Raw genomic sequence first — 18,969 nt, 5'->3', positions numbered from 1 at the left:
CCCGACGACCCGTCGGTGGCGCACCGTGAACGTGAACGGGAGAACGGAGAATCGGACCGCGGCGACGCGCGCGACGGTTTCGAAATTTTGGAACGAATCATCAATCAAGGTAAACTGTGCGTATCAAAAATAAGTTTTATTGAATAATACATTGAACTCGATGCTTTAATCACATTATTTTGTCGCAATTAAAAGAAACGATTTGTATACATGGCAGTGATTTATAAGGAATCTCTGCAGAGATTTACACAGATTAGGATGACTATTAAATTATAAATATTTATATTAGAAAATACATTGAATTATCTTTACTATCCATTTTTTCTGCGGCATAAAAATTTTTTTAAGTTTCTATAATATTGTTGATCAAGGACCTTTTTCATTACCGCGATTGTATTGCAAGTAATTGCTGCTAGGATAATTACAGAATTCGCAAAATCCCGGTGGTCCTTGCGCTCCTGGCGCTCCTACAACACCGGGAACACCTGTAAATCAGGTGGAATTCATTAATTATTAATAATACATTATAATTAATTAAATAATATTATTGTATATCTAAAGTGATTACATACATAAACATATTGAAAACATCACTAATAAAAATTTTAATTATTCTATAAGTTAATTTAAAAAAAATTTTATTCTAAGCTTATTCTAATTCTTTTACCTGATCTGCCTTGCTCGCCTTTATCACCCTGTCTTCCAGGTAAACCAACACCGTCGTTACCAGGAGGTCCTGCCATAAAATGCAGTAGGATTATTTATTATATAGCCTCTAAATAGCATTCTAAATAAATTATTACTTATATAATAATTATTAATTATATAATAATCTTTTATTGCTAATGATAATGTTGTTTTACCAGGGGGACCTATTGGACCAGGTGGACCTTCTGAACCGATTCCCTCGAGACCTCTATCCCCTTTTTCTCCGCGTTCTCCAGGTGGCCCTTGTGGCCCGATGAGGCCTTGCGGACCCGGTAAGCCGACGAATCCACGTTCTCCTGGTAAACCTGGTGAACCTGGATCACCTAAATACGATTGAAAATAGAATTAATTAAAATCAATAGATTTTGAAAAGCGTTTAAGATATTCAAAGAATACGTCACGCATTAATTTTTATTTGTAGGATATTCAGGCATCTTTTTTTAAAGCAGTTTAATAAAATTGTTTTTATTTATTATTATTATTTATTAAATTATAATAAAATTGAAAACCAAATTGAAAAACCAAAAATGGAAGAACGAGATAAAATTAAAATAAAAAAGAAATTTACTGATAATCCATAAAACATGTTCTGCTTTAAAAAATAAACTTGTTTTACGTTGTTAAAAGCATTATATTTGTTATGAGATGTTAGTAAAATTACTTGAATTCTTCACATGCGCACGACGAAAGTTTCCGTTATTTCAAATGGACTATTTTCCAGACGTTCCAGAGAGATGCGTTATTTTGAGCAGTAGATACCTGGAATGCCTTGTTTTCCGGCTCGACCGGGACGACCGTGTCGAGCCGGCCCCGGTAGCCCGGGTAGCCCTCGTAGACCTTCTGTTAATTCTTTCAGCCTCTCTGTGACACATGCCAGGATATCATTATTTTTATAGGCGTAATGACGACAACAGGATATTAATCCGTCAATATCGTATCATCGATATTGTTAAGTGCATCATGATGAATTGCACCATTCGCATGTGCTATAGTTCTATGTGAAGACGATAATGATTATGATACTTCAAGCTTTTTTTAAATGGTGATGCTACTATGACAGTGATGCTCTTTGTTGCTTGCCAAACGTTCCTTCTCGAGTTAAAATCCTAGCGTCCCGCTCACTATGTCCAAGATTTATCTATAAACTAACAAAAAAAATCTACGTAGTAGCTGATTTTTAATGCGATTAATATTGTGCCATAGGCTAGTGAAAAGCGCAAAGGTTTGGTAACCCTGACTCGATGATGTACCTGGACGACCTTGGGGACCAAGCGATCCAGGACGGCCCGGACGACTTCGACCGGGCGGACCAGGTGGGCCCTGCATGAGTGCTGCCATCTCAGTCATCTGTTCTGTATGTATATAGATGATAATATAAGAAAAACTATCACAATCTAATTCGTATTTATTCCTCTGTGTATGTGATGCCAGTGCACGTTTTTCATTTGCGCTTAAAATACAAATACCTGAGATGATTGAAAGAGAATCATCGTTAAATCTCAATTAAAGTTAACTGAAGTTTAAAATATTCTAATTCTAAAGAAAAAAAATGACAATAGAAGGATTTAAACTTCAGTGAACTTTCATTAATATTTACGACAACTACAGACAATAATTTTTAATGACAATTAAAATTACCTCTTAGTACGCTGGCGCAAATATCACGAATTTCTGCTTCGTTGATATTGTGTCCCGGCAGGCCTTGAAGTCCTGGTAATCCCGTTTGACCTCTATTTCCGGGTAATCCTTGCAATCCAGGTGCTCCGTCCTTGCCGGGTATTCCAGGCGGTCCTATTTGACCCTCTGGTCCTCGTTCTCCAGGAGCTCCTCTTTCACCTGGCTAATTATTTATTCTGATTTAAGTTTCATCTTTAATTAATCAAATCTGTAGAACTCGATCCGAAATAATATACTTACTATTCCTGGAGAACCTGTTGGGCCTCTGGGTCCCTCAAGACCGAGACTACCAATGCTATCGAAGTTACCATTTGAAAAGCCAGGAGATCCTGGAGGTCCTGGCGGACCTGGCGGACCTGGCAGTCCTGGTGATCCAGATAGACCAGGTCTTCCTTCCAATCCTGGTACGCCTGGTGCACCCGGCGGGCCCGTTGAACCCTAAAAATATATAAAAATTAATTTTTATGTTATGAAATTTCGTAATTACCTGAGCCATCATTCAGTAAATATAATGAAAATTGGCGAAACGGAATTAAAATTATTAATCTCCACTATTGAGTTTATTCATTTGCGTTTTTATCAGGTTATCAAAAATCATCTAAAATGCTATGCGATAATGGCAAAAGATACTTGTTAAATAATCAGACAAAGATACATTTTGCTCATTCTTACCGAATTTCCTGGTAGCCCACGAGGTCCGACAGGACCTTGTTCGCCTTCTTGTCCTTTATTGCCCTTTTGACCTGATTTTCCATCGAGCCCTGGCGGCCCCGGTTTTCCTGCGATCCCTTCTAAACCTCGCGATCCTGGAGAACCCGGTTCCCCGCGTAAGCCTGGAGGTCCCTTATCGCAGACGAATATTGATGAAAGAGTGTATTATTCTACGTATAAAAAATTATAATAACATATAATCCAAAGTACTAAAATACCTGCGGTCCCGGTAATCCTGGAAGTCCATCTTTTCCTATTTCTCCGGGTGATCCTGGAGGACCTATTGGTCCGACTTCTCCTTTCTCACCGGGAAGACCATCTTCGCCAGGAGGACCGATAGGTCCTTCAGGACCAGGTGACCCCGGTATTACGTTATTATTCGTCAGCCCCGGTATGCCTTGAAAAATAAAAATAAATATTTTAAGTTATATATTTATAAAATGAAAAAAAGAATTTTATTATTCATGTATTAAATAATTCTCTTATTCAACTTCCAATAAATCAATTGCAAACCATCTTGACCACGTTCTCCGGTATCACCCTTCGGACCTCTTTGGCCTGGCGGACCAGGAGGCCCTGATAATCCTGGTAATCCTGGAGGACCTGGTGGCCCCGGCAGTCCTGTTACGCCAGGAGGACCTGGTGGTCCTGGAATGCCAGGAGCATCCGTAAATACGACATTTCCTGCAGGTCCAGGGGAACCGGGAAGTCCCGGAGGACCCAGAGGACCGGGGGCACCAGGTATGCCATCATGACCGCGAGTTCCGTCTAATCCCCTGTCTCCTCGTTCGCCTAAAATATTTTTGAATTTTGACAATTAATGAGATGATGTTTTTTTGAATATTTTCACTTAAGTCAATCGTATATATGTTAATGTTAAATACTAAATATATTTCGTAAATGTATATATATTATAAAAGCTATTTTAGTAATGAAACTTTCTTTTCTATTGTGCTCAATTAATTTTGATTTTTAAGTTATGTATTGTAGAATCATACAATGGACATTGCCATTGTAATAAATTGATTTACAATGACTGCGAATGAACATATCTGGGTCAACATCATAAAATATAATGTGTCGCCTGAATCGTTTAATAGTCGCTATTAGAATCGCGACTTTTTACAATTTGCGCGGTGCATATACAATTTACTCTTAAAAATATTAATAAAAAAGCCATAAACACATAAGCAGCTGTTAGCGCGAATCAATATCGACGAAAAAAGTTGCCGTTATTTTATTATTTATTATCTTAAAAATTTTGATTGAACAGATTTTGATTGATTATGTATTACGCTTTAAAAATAAATTATGATTATGATTAAATACATAGAAGCGAAATGTAAAGTTATAACATTGATATAATTCAGTTTTAATATAATCCAGATTAGATAGCTGATTTAGATATTGCAACATAATATTAAATGCATATGTTTTAATCTGATTTGTTTTGTAATATTTTTATGGTTTATTATTCATCTTCAGAATCACGCAATTAAATACATCGCGCTGCGATTTCTAATGAGATCGGATTATATCGTTCAGTGATGTATACATTTATCTATTTTAATTGTATGCTAATATGATTGTTCTCTTTCTAAGCAATAACATGTCATACCTTTTTCACCCGGTTGTCCTTGAGCACCGTCGTCTCCCCGTTCACCTTTAGCTCCTTTCTCGCCCGGAGGACCCATCAAGCGTGACGAGTTGCTATTCCCTGGTGGGCCTGGAAATCCTCGAGGACCTTGATCTCCTTTCAATCCCGGAAATCCCATATCACCCTATAAAAAATTTCACTTTTCTATCCCTCTATTTTTGTTATAAAGAATTTTTTTTATTACATTTTTCTTCTCTCCTCCCCTTTCTATATTATATAAAATTTTAAAAATACTAACCCTTTCACCGCGATCACCTTTTTGTCCCGGTAAACCTGGTAACCCCGGTGGCCCCGCAGGTCCGATCGATCCTTTGGGACCCTGTAATCCTGGAAAACCTCTGGCGCCAGTATTACCAGGGGCACCCTGAAGACGTGCATCTCTTATATAATCCGTTTACGTACATACATAATCGTCTATATTTCACAAATATAAACATTATTTAATAATTTCCAAATTAAATAATAATGATATACTGTTTTTCCTTGTTCTCCTGGCGGTCCACGTTGTCCTGGAAATCCAGGTAAACCTGGTACACCAATTGGTCTTGGTAATCCGGGCGGACCGCGTAAACTGAGGGATTCCTGATACAATTTCTTTTTCATTCATCAACGATTTCAAATATATTACTCAAGAAAGTATCATTTTTACGTTACATGTAATATTAGTTCCGAAAGATGAGCACTCTTCGCAATAATATATAATAGCAATACAATTTGTGGATGATAGATATATGTACATGCAAAGCAATCTTTAAATCACAGTGACTGTAATTTAAAATTTATTAAAACATCTTTACCGTTAATCTAATTGAAGAAGTGATATTGTATGTTAAACTCAGTTTTTATTATTGATTTTATAAGTATTCTAATTTTATTAATGTTTTATTTTCGATACTATGAAACCAAGTTTCTTTTCGCGATTTGATATATAAATATTTATAATAAATATTTTATAAATATTTAATAAATTTGGAGAAGAAACTTACATGTGTACTGTTGACTCGTTGCAGGCAGACTTTTTCACAAGCAGGTTTCATTTGAAGCGAGGCGGCTGGACTTTTCTAAAAATACTCATATTATATGGTCATAATCATCTTGCAAATTATAAAATTTTGTCAAAATATATCGATACCTACAGGTAGCTCCTCGCATGTTTCTCTCTCTAGTCTCGTAGGATCGCAGTTTAAGCTCATCCATTGTATATCGATCTAACGATAGTACGGATAGATATTCAATTTTGGAATGTTATATCTGATGTTTTATTAATTTTCCGATTATAACTTTATAAAATATTGCACAAAGGAGATTATTACATTGTATCTTTTTTCTTTTCCTTTTACATTTTTTATATACGAACGGTGATATCTTTATTTGTTAAGACGCTAACATCATTATGTGTGCGTTCTCGATGTGGGCTACAGAGTCTAATATTAAATTTAGTTCTTGTCCTACTGACAGTTTTAGCCTCGCTCTGCGTAAAGCTGTTATTAATTAAGTAACAGGCTGCATAATTGTGACGATATGTAGCGTTAGCTCTGAAAGGTTGACATTTTTCGCAATGACATAATAGTGATGCAATTCATGAATGTTAGATATATGTATATACATGCAAGTCGAGCTTTCACAATAGTTGTGTCGAAATTTATTAAAACATCTTTAAGTTCTTTAGTTATCTTCAGTTAAGAAACAGGATATATTAAATAGCGTGATAATCAAGCTTCAACTGCACATTCCTTAGATGTCAATAAAACTTACCGGTACAGTGATTTTACTGTTGTTCATTTTGGCTATCGACATGTCTCCATCGATTTTACTTGATCTGCGCGGTCTTAATTCTTTCGTACCAATGTATTCGCAATCAATTTTAAGCACTAATTTGTCCTTGAACACTCCGAAAATTATTTTGTGCCAACCCTTATCGAATATCTATTTTATAAAAAAAAAATATACCTTTTTTTAATGTTATTATCCAATATGTAAATTATAATATAAATTATAATTCGGTTTTCGCTTGAAGCTATCTTAGAAAATATTTTATGGTCTAGAAAGAAATAAAGAGTTTTAATCTTAAATAAGGTCTCGAAATTTCATATTTATCGCATAAATGCACGCTATTTCAAAACGCTAGTTAAGTGCCTGCAATATAGCGATCCTCATCGAGCAAAAGACTCTGAGCGCATCATGATAATCTTACCACTGATTCATCGATTGTATAATGCAGTCCTAGTTTTTCTGTCACTTGCGTGATAGAATTTCTGACGTTACGAATTTCTCGAATGATATTTTACGTAAGAAACGATTAACGCAATTTATGTCCATTACATCTGCTGCATATGGCATAACGATATAATTCACGCATTCACTTTTATGAAGTCTATCACGTATCTTGACGTATCTCATGCAATGTGTGCGATTATCATCGAAAATATTTGTCATTGTCAAACGATTTTTTATAAAGATTTTTTTCTTTATTGTTCCTTACTTAGCAAGATAATTTATTTTTAATTTTAAGAATATGAAATCGTTACACATACAACATTGCGCGACAACGAGCTGTCCTAGAACAATGATAGACGTGATTAATGACACTCACGTGATCATTCGGGAAAGAGACCGTCTGCAATTTTTCTTCATGATCAATCAATGAAAAATCCAGCGTCTGTTTCCTGGGATTCATCGTGATGAGAAATTGAACATTATCTCTTGCATCCATGATCTTAATAATATGCCAAGCGTATTTCGGTGACTTTCTAGCTCTCAGCGTATACACCAACGAGAATTCCTCTGGAAGCCCAGTCGGTATAATATTCCTGAAAAAAAAAACTCAAATATGAAAGATATATCGTTTGATATTTTGCTAATCAATGTCTTTAACGAAATATTATAGAGGATGATAATAAAGAATTTTTTTATCAGATAATCAATTGTAATCATCAACCATGATTTGGCGGGAATCTATAATAGTGATCGTCAAGTTAGAATAGATTATTTGGATTAATTTTAAATATTGGAATCATCAATAAGTAGCCTTTCGCATAAATAAGAAGATTACGTCGCTGTTGCTACGCGAGTTAATTTGAATACTTTGTCGGAAGGGTGACGTCAGTGTCTTTCTCTAGCCGATATGCCGTCTGCATACGATTGCTGCCTCGGACTTTCGTCATGCTGCTGTAACGCGCATTCAGCAGATCCAATTGCAACTTGCTGATGAAGTCGAAGGTCTGTAGATCATCTTCGCCAGGCTTGTAACCGTTGCATAGACCACGTTTGATAATGCTTTCTCTCGCAACGTGTTCTATCAAAAATATAATATTTTGAGGTTCAGGCAAGTGATCCATATCGATTTAATTTTGCATCAATGCAATGATACTTACGGGCATGGATTATGTGCGCTACCATAAATATCCATGTTTGCAAATACATTTGTCGCGATTGAATAAATCTGAAACGATGGTAATAATAATATTTGACAGGATAAGCAATTGAACAAATAAAATATAATAAAAAAATATAATATATATATATATGTATAATGTTAGATATTTATAGATTTTATGTATATATAAAATTAAAAAAATTATAATTCTATACTATAAATATTTATTATAAACACCGTTTATGATGTAATAATTATGCTAAAGTAGATAGGATCTGATATAATTCTGATACAATGAGTAACATATCTGACTACTAATCTGAAATCTGAAGATTCTAATCTAGATTCGAATCATGAAAAAATGGAATTAAATAATAAATTAAACAGGATATTTTGACTGTACAATAATAGCAAAAAAACTAAAAATTAAAAAAACACATTTATATGTTTATATTGTTTGAAAAATCAAAAAAATAAATCTGGATTAAAAAAAGAACTAAAGTATCACAAAATAATATGGTTTTTGACATCTTTGTAAAAGAAAATAGTTGTAATTAATATTTTTCCTAATTTTATGACAAAGATTTTTGATCATGAATACCTTCTGTAATCAACTGTAAAAAACAAAGAAAAACGAGTAATTTGCAGAAAGAGAGAAAGAGACATAATATTAAATAATATTATATTTTAAAACAATTTTTAGTATATAATAACTTTTACACGAGTAAGAAATGAAATAAATTTAAATTAAGTTTTGCATAAATATTTATTAGTTTTCTTAACATATGTGAAAATTTTTATTTCATTGGTAATGTTTTTTCCCTGTCAAATTTGTCGATAAATATTACAATATGCGATTTTTCATAAGAATCGATAATAATTTTAAACTTAAATAATTTCTAAGCCGTTAGAGAAATTGAAGAAGAAAATTGTACTCAAGTTTTGCACAGATATTCAGAAGAAATAATAAAACAATTTAAGAAATTTTAATGCTTTTGTTTCGACAATTATGTGACACATATATCGTTAACAATAAAATGTCAAAATCATACTTTTCTCACAGTTTGTTGTGTTAAGAATAAATATTTATTTTGTTTGAAATAATATAATGTTTAGATTGTTTATTTCAGTTAAGGTGAATGTGCGTTTCGGGATGTAGTAAACTAATTTTTTGTAAAACCAAAAGTTGGAAGGACGAAGGAAGCGAACTGACAACACTGGAACAGCGAGCGGCAGCCGACTTTAAACAAGCGACGTTGCCGGGATAGGATCTCTTCTTTCTTCTTTGCCGGTACCGGAGAATTACGCAGAGTTGAAAGACGATCCCATGGTGTTGATTTGTAGATGATCAAAAGATTATTGTGAAAGTCTTCGAAAACAACGAGGTATGAAGATCATTGGTCAGAGCCTTGCATTAACATAATTTCTATGGAAATATTTAGTCTATTTTCTTTAATTTGTATATCATCGAATATGAAGACGTAAAAACTGAAGCAGACAATACTTAAAGAGTTCCTTCGAATGTCGAAGCTTCGTTCAAAGATATATTCACGTAATAAGTTGTATGTAATCGAATATTATTATTTTATATAGAAATTTTATAATTATTTTCACTTATTGGTTATAATTCTATAATTAAGCAATTAAGTAAATCTAATCCTATCCTATAATTACATGTCTGTAATCAAGTTTGTAACAAAAATCGTTTACATATAACTTGTAACAAAAGTTATATGTTGTGAATTATCGAATTTTAGTTAATATCGGAGAGACTGTCTTTAAATCTTATACCTGATGTTTACATAGTGTTTGTCACATGTTTAAGGTCACATACTTAATATAAACTGTGCAGAAGAAAAACAAATCGCATTTCTCATTTTTTCTTTCAATAACATAAGAAAAAATGTTATTAGGAATGTATTAAATAGAGAGAAAGAGAAAGGAAGAGATGGAGAGAGAGAGAGAGAGAGAGAGAGATGATATAATATAATCAGATTTCTGATTTAATACTGATTTAATACTGATTTAATACTGATTTAGTACAAAATTGTTCACAATCAGTATTATTGATTAGATGATCTTGAAATATGTCAAAATAATATTATTTATCAAAAATACATTTATAATATTTCATACAATATTATAACCATAAAATACACACCACAACTGTATCTATAACAACACACACGTATACTATTTAAAAAAGTATATTTAATATCATGTTTGTTTAATATAAGCGTACTTTGGCATATTCGACATACAGGTTTATTACTTATTTAATCTTATATCAATTGTATAATCTGTACTTTTTATGTGTAACATCTTTTTCGTTGACACGTCAGCTGGCAATCTGTATCAGCTAAAAATGATACGTAGTCACGATTGTTGTTCTTGTATAAAAAAAAATAATTGAATAATTCGCCAAATGTTGTAGATAAATTAATTAATCTAACATTCAACGAATCATAATTTGTCGATCTTTTACGTTATTTCCGAAATATATATATCTACAATATATATGATGAAATATACCTCGAACAAAAGACAAATTGACCGTTGCGCAAATAACATACACAATACACGATCAAAATGACAATTGTCTTTTGTCTCGGCGTCAGGTCGCATCATAGGGATCTGCACACGAGGTGGCGCCACATCAGAGCCAAAACGAAGAAGTCCTATCGCTGGCAGACGAAGTTTATAAGTGACGAGTCAGCACGAGGGTGACTACACTGTGCGACCGCAACGACTTTTTAAGAGAAAGTCAATGCGCGATGAAGAGCGGTGGAAGAACAATCAAAGAATACTCATCTTAGGATTCGTCGAATTTGGATGAAATGCGGGCATTCAACGACACACAATTAAATAAAAGAAGCTTCCGTGTTTCCGCTGGTGTGACTTTGCGAGAGTGCAGTGTCGTCATTATCGGAAGTACATGCAAAATATGCGGTAGAAACTTTAAATGCGAAAGCGATGTTTCTCTGCACTCACAATGGCGACATGGAACTATAGGATCGTTAATCATGCAGGATACTCTACATCACGAGATTTATCTCGAAAGCATCGGTCAGAAATGCGATATATGCGATGTACAATTTCACACTATCTCAGACTTGAAGATTCACAAACGATTGATACACAAGCATGGTACAAGATCTAAATACAGAAAGAGACCAGGAAAAGAAACAGTACGCGTAAAATTCAAACTAAACGGAATGACAACAATGGATGTGAATTTGAATCGAAAGTATTTAAAAATGGAAAACTGTCTCAGATATTTCGTTGACGCCGGTACGCAAACTACGGACTCGCTCGAAATTGAGAAACATCCAGATAACTGCGGTGCTGATATTGATTTGTTTCTCTCAGACTATGTTGTGAATAACAGTTATATGCAACATGTACGGCCCCACAAAGCCGCAAATCGATACATTGTAGGTAAATTCACATCTACTAAAGGCGATGCAACAGTGCGTTTTGCTGTAGGGGGAAGAAGTCTTTTAGAGATCTCGAATACTTCGAATAGAGACGTAATCCCTGATAACCGCGGTTCATATAAAGAATATGAAAATCATCGCAGTTTCACTTTTCAAGAAAATACAGCGGATACATGGATCAGAAGTTTCTTCAATAATTTAGACATTTATAATAAAGAAAACTCGCAAGGAAAGCTAAACGAGCCAGAAAGAAAAAACGCATATTGTCAAGTCGAATCTTTATCGAACGATAACAAAGGTCTCATCTATCAGCGAGATAAGTTTGACAAAACAACATCAGTAATGTCTAAACAACTCTCGACCAAAGAAATCCGTTACGATCCTATGAAACAGCCTTACGAAGCTACAGGCGATAAAAGAAGTGCTAAAAGAAATGCTAAATTAACAAAGTCTTTAGCAGATTTTGAAGAAATAATTATTGATAATGAAAATAATAAAATCGATGAAACGGTAACAAAACATTCGCACGCTTCCTTAATTCAAAATTCCTTTAACAAAAAAAATGAATTGATAAAAGATAATTTAAATGATGATGATATACAGGAAGTGTTACGAATAACGAGAAAAAATATTCAAAGCGATATCAATCACGAATCACCTAATCGTTTCGAAAGAGAGATATTGGTACAAAATACTGGCAATGAAACGCTTAGGTTTCCCACACGGCAGGAACCGACCGTTTGCCCAGAAAAATGCAATGCTAGATTTGCAGCAAATTTCAAACCGTCAAGTTATTCAGCATTTAGGACCGTGACTGAAAGTAGTTATCAATTTTTGGCAAACGCGTTCGACAAAAGACTGGGTATTTATTTGGAAGATATGCATCATTATGGAATCAATTATTACAACGAACAAGCGGAAATTAACAACAACAACATAGAAGAGTACGCGATATATGCTCATCAAGGATTTTTTGAACCGCGGATGCAAATAGAAGAGCCATAATAAACTAATGGATTGAAAGATTGAATGAAGTAGCTGTACTAGATTGAGCGTATGTTGGCAAAAATTCATTGTTATATGTTGAATGACACAATGTAAATCATAATCTTTTTAAGGCTAAAACAGCAAATGTGCCAATATGTTTCTTTATTGTTCCGTTTTTTAAAATTTTAGAAAAAAGATAGATTAGTTATTAGTATTATATATATATATATATATATATATATATATATATATATATATATATATACAGTCAATTTATGCAAAATCAACAAAACAAGCTTTTTGTTATATTTATATTATGTATTGTTTTTTTTATTACTACTGTCTTTCCTTATCGTAAAAGTTATAAAATTATGCTACATTAGAATATATAATATATAAGTATAATGATATAGTAGTTAGTACATATCAATCAAATATATATCAATTTCAATTTTGACAAAAGAACTTCCTCTCCTCTTTTTCTCTCACTTTCTTATTTTCTTTTTCATCATATAATCAGTTACAATCTGAGATATATAAAAATATTTCATAATATTTTTGATGATTGCAAAGTTGCAAAAATTAGTAAAACTTATCAAAATGTTGGTAAGATTTTTCTAAATATTGATAATTAAAAACATTTAAAGAAAGGAGGAAAGAAGGGAGAATTACTAGTGCAGTTCTAAATATTACATATATAATACTTGCATTTTTTTTGTTTTAACTTTTGAATGTATTGTCATTATATATATATATATATATATATATATATATATATATATATATATATAATCGATTAACAGCTATTTTATAAATAATATAATTATATTAATTCGTTTGCACTAAAATGGACGATTATAGTCGTTTAATTCTGTGCATTAAATATATATATATATATATATATATATATATATATATATATATATATAAATTTTAATAGTACATATATATATATATATATATATACATGCACTATTAAAATTTTTTTATTTATTATATAAAATTGCGAATATTAAAAAAAATGTGGAAGCTTTCATGTAATAGAAAACTTCCGAAAATTAAGCGTTTTCGGAACACGACTTCTCTTTTGTTTTTGTTTTGTTTATGATATTGCTCTATTTGTGTTTGACAGTTTTTCTCTAAGTCCAATATTTCTGCCAAAATGTCGTTTTCCCTAGCACTAAGGTATATTAGTGATACCTTATTTTTTTGAGATAAAGATATGTAAAACATAATATTTAAAACTTTTTTAAATATATCTTTTCTACATGTTTATATATGTTTTCTACATGTTGTAATAAATATTTGTTGAAAATCTCAAACTTTCTGTTTTTTTTTTTCGTACTGTTATTTGCTGTATAAGCTGTTATAAAAATAAGTTTATACGCAATAATAATGAGATAAGCCAAATGACATTACAAAAAAAAAATAATTTAATTAAGATTAAAATTATACTAAAATTTGATCGTGCACTATAAAGCATAATTAAAAATTTCGCACATGATAATAAAAACATCCACTTATTACCGTGTTGTTGCGTGATATCGTATTGCGGATATCCTGTGTTTGATACACGAGTTGTGATTGCGGTGAACCCTTGGAAAGGAGATAAGAACTTCCACTCATATATCGCCCTGCTGATTTCAATATATATTCAACATCATATTCACATTCAACAACATTCAACGCGACTCTTCGTTTTCTTTCCAAACGTGACACGACGCGTTACTTTCGCCACGTGGTCTCACAAAGCTGATTTACACTCGGGATGCAGGATATGACATGTAACGCGATGCATGCAACAGTCATGTACTAACTGATAAGCTCGCTGGACTGGACCCCTCCACGCGGAAAGGCCCTCTCAAGTAGGAGAGCCCAATCCTATGAGTCACAAAGAGAGAGAAGAGACAGTTACACAATTATCGAGCCGATGTCTCAAAGCCGCATAAAATATATGGTGCAAGGGAGACAATTGTGTCGAACAAAAAAGAAAACTTCCCTAGAAGGGAAAGTGCTAATAATTCTGGCGTTGTAATACGAGAACGGTTTTTGAGGAAAATTTTAATGTCGAAAACACGAAAGAAAATCGCTGCCATAAGTAAATTGTTTTGCAATTATATTGAAAAGCGAAATAAAATTCAAATTGTTCCTAAAATAAGCCATTCTGTAATTAAATTCATTTTAATTAATAAATCCATCTGAATAATAAATAAATTCATCTTAATAAATTTTAATTAAAAAATAGATATTATTATATATTTAACTTTTTCAAAAAAAGGGATTATTTTTCATACATTAAAAATTAGGCTATTTTCAAATCACTGAAAGTCGAAAAATTATCGTAAGCAAAGAATGAAAAAAACATTTTGAAACTTTTCAACGCTCTATCAATCGTTTAAAATTTCTTTGACTTGTTCTGTGCTTTAAAAAAGAAAACAATAATTTTGCTTCTTAAAATTATTTTTGATACTCTACAGCTCGATAAAAAAAATTTCTCGCGAAAAATCAAGTTTCATATTAAAACTTTTTGAAAGTTACTTAGGGCCCCGACCTTGACAATACATATCAAGACCATTGAAATCTATGAAATCGCCTCTAATAATATTTACATAATTACCGCAAAAATTATTCGAATCGTGCCAAGGATAGTTCATGAGAGCAAAAAAAAAGAATATCGTCTAACATAAAAAATTGAGAGAGAATATTGTTTATTACACTGTAATATTATAATACATTCACGAATTTTTCGCCGGCTATCGCGATGCATTTCGCATCGCATTTGGACATCACAGAAACGATAGACAAGCGAAGGGACGTTTTCACAAAATTAACGATTAATCATCTTCTTGTTTTGCACGCATCTTGGCTCGTTTTAATTCCTCGTAACGTACAACGTATTCGTTCACCATCGCATGCAAGTCTCCACTGTTTTCCATTGTGAGTTCGAGAGAGGAGAACAGACTCTCCAATATATGACTCGGCCACTCGTCGGTCGATCGAACGATTGTTTCGACCAAGTCCTCCATTTGCGAGTTGAAAAGCTTTTCGGCGCTGGAACGAGACGAAGATGTACCGGACGTTAGCTTCTGCCGTTTCAATGGTGGACCCTCACCAGACGCGTTGTTTTCTCTCTTGATGTTCGTTCCTGGTAAGCAAATTTATAAAACTATAAATCGTGGTTGTAATTTATAATTAATATATTCAATAAATTCCAAGAAATTGTTTATTGTAAATATAAGTTGGATTTAGAAAATTATCAATCAGTAATTACTCGATCTGGAAAACGTCGAGGATCGTACAGTTCCGAGTTTATTTCGCGCTTTCGATTCCGTTTTAATCTTTCTGGTCGTGCGTGCCGCGCTTATTTCTTATGAAATCATTGCACGTATGTATATTAACCTGTATGCGAAATCTGTGCTATTAAACATACCTAATAATCCGTTAGAATCACTAGAATATACGTAGCTCCGCAGCTTTCTGTTATTTTCTCCCTTGAGCTTCTTCGGGCTCAGGATTTGCACTAGATCCGTTACGTTTGTCAGAAACCGATTTATCGTTAACGCAATAACCGTGCGATGTACGATTATTTTAGACGGATAATCACCTTGTGAAGAGCAATCGGAAAGACTGTCGGGTCCACTGAGAAATAATTGCTTGAAGAAGGATTGCCGCTTTTGTGGCGAAGGCGATTTTACTTCGTATACTTCGCCGCGATTATCATCATATAATTCTGCAATCTATAATAAGATATCAATAATTGTGTGTTTTATTATTTATTTTTATTTATGTATGAATAATGATGTATGAATATTTCAATATTTCTGTAATATCTTTAATAAAGAAATTTCAACATTGTCAAAAATTTCTAAAAATTTCATGATTCTGTCAATCTTTCACTTTTATATAGACTTGTAATGAAATGTATTATGTTTGACTATATAAAAAAATCACATTAGAGCATAGATATGGCTATGAATAATTAAAATACGAATAAAAATTAAATAAGATAATACGTCGAGAAAAAAATGTCAACCTCTGATGGCAGATCAGCGTGTCGACAGTGGACGGTCATTAACACGAGCATGTGCACTGATCGATCGAGACCGCGCATTAAGGAAGTAAAAACCACTCTCGCTGTCTCATTCACCAATTCCCACCAGGCCAAGACATCAGGAACATACAGCAATGCTGGTAAAGTGTGACGTGCGGTCTTGATTTTCTGTATCACGATAAAACGATTATCATTTGACATTTATCTAGGAATAAAGGAAGAGAATAATCTTTTTCTACTTGTATTATAGCTTCCTCGGCCGCTTTGCCTGTTTCCTCGAACAGCGTCGTGACATCCAGAATGTGACAAGGTAGATGTTCCAGAGTGTGTAGCAATGCCGGTCCTAAGTGACGAGTGTGGGAATCATCATCACCGCATAGCATGATTCGCGGACAGCCGCTCGATTTGGACATGGCTTTGCCTGTTCTATATTCGGATTAATATTTAATTTTGATTTTTGATTCCTGGATATTCATCTCGCGACGCTTACATGTCGTCAGAAGTTAGCATGCCAGTTGGACAAAGTGTTTGTAAACGCGATAGGATTTCCGTCAGATCCTCCTGTAACAACGGTTGAATCTTGGAGGGTAAATTCTTGATCGGCGCAACGATAACGCGATGGGATGCGGGAACGATATTCTGACGTGCCTTCAGAAAATCTTCCTTTTCCACCTTGATGAAAAATCGAGTTGTTTAACTTTTTACAAAAACGTTTTTATATATAAAAACTATGTATTTTTCTTGTAAAATAATTTCTCTTGTTTAATTTTTTAAACAGATTCAATCGATATTTATATTGTAAATAATGTAAATATCAAATGATGTATGTCTTACTTTGAGATGGCGTTCGTTGATGTAATACTTGGATTTCGAATTATAGATTTGCGGATAATTTCTGCGAACCGAACACATAACTGCTTCAGCGCAAAGTGCCTGCAGATCGCTGCCGCAGAATCCCAATGTTTTCGATGCCAAGTATGCTAAAAATTTTTGTGCCGGTTTCTGTTTCCAACTTTTAATGTGTACCTGTCACCACGTTATAAAAATCTTAACATTTCTCCATCAATTTCTATATTTCTTCTCTGTCAAATTTTTTTATCAGTTTTTTTCCTCAATTTCTTACATTTTTATTATGAAAACAATACCGAAAGTATCTCTTTTCGGGCACTGTAGCAAGGCAAAGGGAAATATAGTTCTTTGTCGAATCTACCGGGTCTCCTCAAAGCGGGATCTATCGCGTCGATTCTGTTAGTCGCCCCTATCACAATAATCTCGGAATTATTGTCTAAGCCATCCATTAAAGCCAAGAGAGTTGAGACCACGCTAGCATGGACGAAATCTTGCCGACTTGACCTTACAGGCGCGAGACCATCAACTTCGTCGAAAAAAATTATGCACGGTTTCGTCTGTTGTGCCTGAGGAAAATAATAATCATTTTTTTTTTTTAATTGAGAATGTTCTCTTGGATTTACACGTAAGATTTTTTCTTTGTGACACAATTTGCATAAAACATCTGAATTTCAAAAAAGAAAAGAAAATTCGTTAATTATTGTAATAAATATATAAAATTAAAAAAAAAAATATAAGAATTATATAATGATCGAAATTCATTCACCAACGAGAAGATCTTTTCGAGCTTCTTCTCGCTTTCTCCAACCCATTTGCTGAGACAATCGGAACCCTTACGCGAGATGAAGGAAACCTTGCGTTCGGAATTGCTGCATTCAGTTGCTAGAGCGCTGGCTACGAGGGTCTTTCCCGTTCCTAATAAAGAATAAAGACAAGAGAGATCTACAATAAAGCTCTCTCATTTCATAAATGAAGTATTACCTGGAGGACCGTAGAACAGTAAACCACGAGGCGGTCTGAGATTAAACTTAGCATACACGTCCCCATACATCAGCGGGAACAGAACCATCTCCTTCACGATTCTAATGTGCTTCTCTAGTCCTCCAATGCACGAGAAATCTTTTGCGACAGACATTTTTTTCTCTTCTTCTCCAAAAACTTTCAAAAGAAACCGCCGATCTATTTTTAGTTCTGTTCGCTTCTCTATTGCATATAATTAACGCGAAAATGACATTTTTATTATTGTCGACATCTCGTACAAATCTCTTGATTTATTCGTGCATTCTGGATGATTTTACGATCGAGTTATTGTCACTGGAATTTTCATGCAGATGTTATTTAAAAAGTTACAAGAGTTTACTACTCAATTTCATTATTTTTGACGTATCGCCGGCTAACAGAAGGTCATACAAATCGATTACCGTATCAGTACGATAGCGTTCGTATGTTTTCGCATGTTTAGAAATAAGCATGCAAAATGATAATTTCACAATGAAACAAATAGGGATATAGTTTG

The 18,969-nt window shown here is 33.5% G+C and overlaps 3 protein-coding genes across 10 annotated transcripts; 1 reads left to right on the top strand and 2 right to left on the bottom strand.

The window, feature by feature from the left end:
* Positions 1–121: 121 nt before the first annotated feature.
* Positions 122–14,635, bottom strand: LOC126852742 (collagen alpha-1(IX) chain-like). 8 transcript variants are annotated; one of them, XM_050597876.1, is made up of 19 exons: positions 14,081–14,635; positions 8,128–8,195; positions 7,838–8,048; positions 7,347–7,563; positions 6,509–6,679; positions 5,890–5,961; positions 5,740–5,814; positions 5,228–5,335; positions 4,992–5,117; positions 4,715–4,877; positions 3,610–3,888; positions 3,315–3,493; positions 3,058–3,228; positions 2,626–2,823; positions 2,347–2,548; positions 1,959–2,060; positions 864–1,031; positions 668–736; positions 122–485 (listed from the first exon to the last, which is right to left on the bottom strand). In XM_050597876.1, the coding sequence occupies exons 2-19, from the start codon at positions 8,174–8,176 to the stop codon at positions 367–369; spliced, it is 2,679 nt and encodes an 892-aa protein (XP_050453833.1). In that variant the 5' UTR covers positions 8,177–8,195; positions 14,081–14,635; the 3' UTR covers positions 122–366. The 8 variants fall into 8 exon arrangements, 5 of the variants coding, with proteins under 5 accessions (XP_050453833.1, XP_050453843.1, XP_050453852.1 ...); XM_050597886.1 differs by lacking the exon at positions 1,959–2,060 and adding an exon at positions 1,468–1,569; XM_050597895.1 differs by lacking the exon at positions 1,959–2,060.
* LOC126852988 (uncharacterized) lies at positions 1,924–12,743 on the top strand. Its single transcript, XM_050598345.1, has 3 exons — positions 1,924–2,062; positions 9,316–9,514; positions 10,748–12,743. Exon 3 carries the CDS (start codon positions 10,967–10,969, stop codon positions 12,569–12,571), a length of 1,605 nt encoding a protein of 534 aa, XP_050454302.1. The 5' UTR covers positions 1,924–2,062; positions 9,316–9,514; positions 10,748–10,966; the 3' UTR covers positions 12,572–12,743.
* A 609-nt stretch (positions 14,636–15,244) lies between the features above and the next one.
* LOC126853273 (ATPase family AAA domain-containing protein 2-like) lies at positions 15,245–18,891 on the bottom strand. Its single transcript, XM_050598876.1, has 9 exons — positions 18,435–18,891; positions 18,220–18,368; positions 17,750–18,019; positions 17,439–17,630; positions 17,095–17,276; positions 16,844–17,030; positions 16,587–16,772; positions 15,984–16,290; positions 15,245–15,698 (listed from the first exon to the last, which is right to left on the bottom strand). The coding sequence occupies exons 1-9, from the start codon at positions 18,586–18,588 to the stop codon at positions 15,388–15,390; spliced, it is 1,938 nt and encodes a 645-aa protein (XP_050454833.1). The 5' UTR covers positions 18,589–18,891; the 3' UTR covers positions 15,245–15,387.
* Positions 18,892–18,969: the final 78 nt, after the last annotated feature.

Source organism: Cataglyphis hispanica, chromosome 1, assembly GCF_021464435.1.
Source record: "Cataglyphis hispanica isolate Lineage 1 chromosome 1, ULB_Chis1_1.0, whole genome shotgun sequence".
In the NCBI taxonomy this organism is placed as follows: Eukaryota; Metazoa; Arthropoda; class Insecta; order Hymenoptera; family Formicidae; genus Cataglyphis; species Cataglyphis hispanica.
This window is presented reverse-complemented; position numbering and strand designations above follow the sequence as displayed.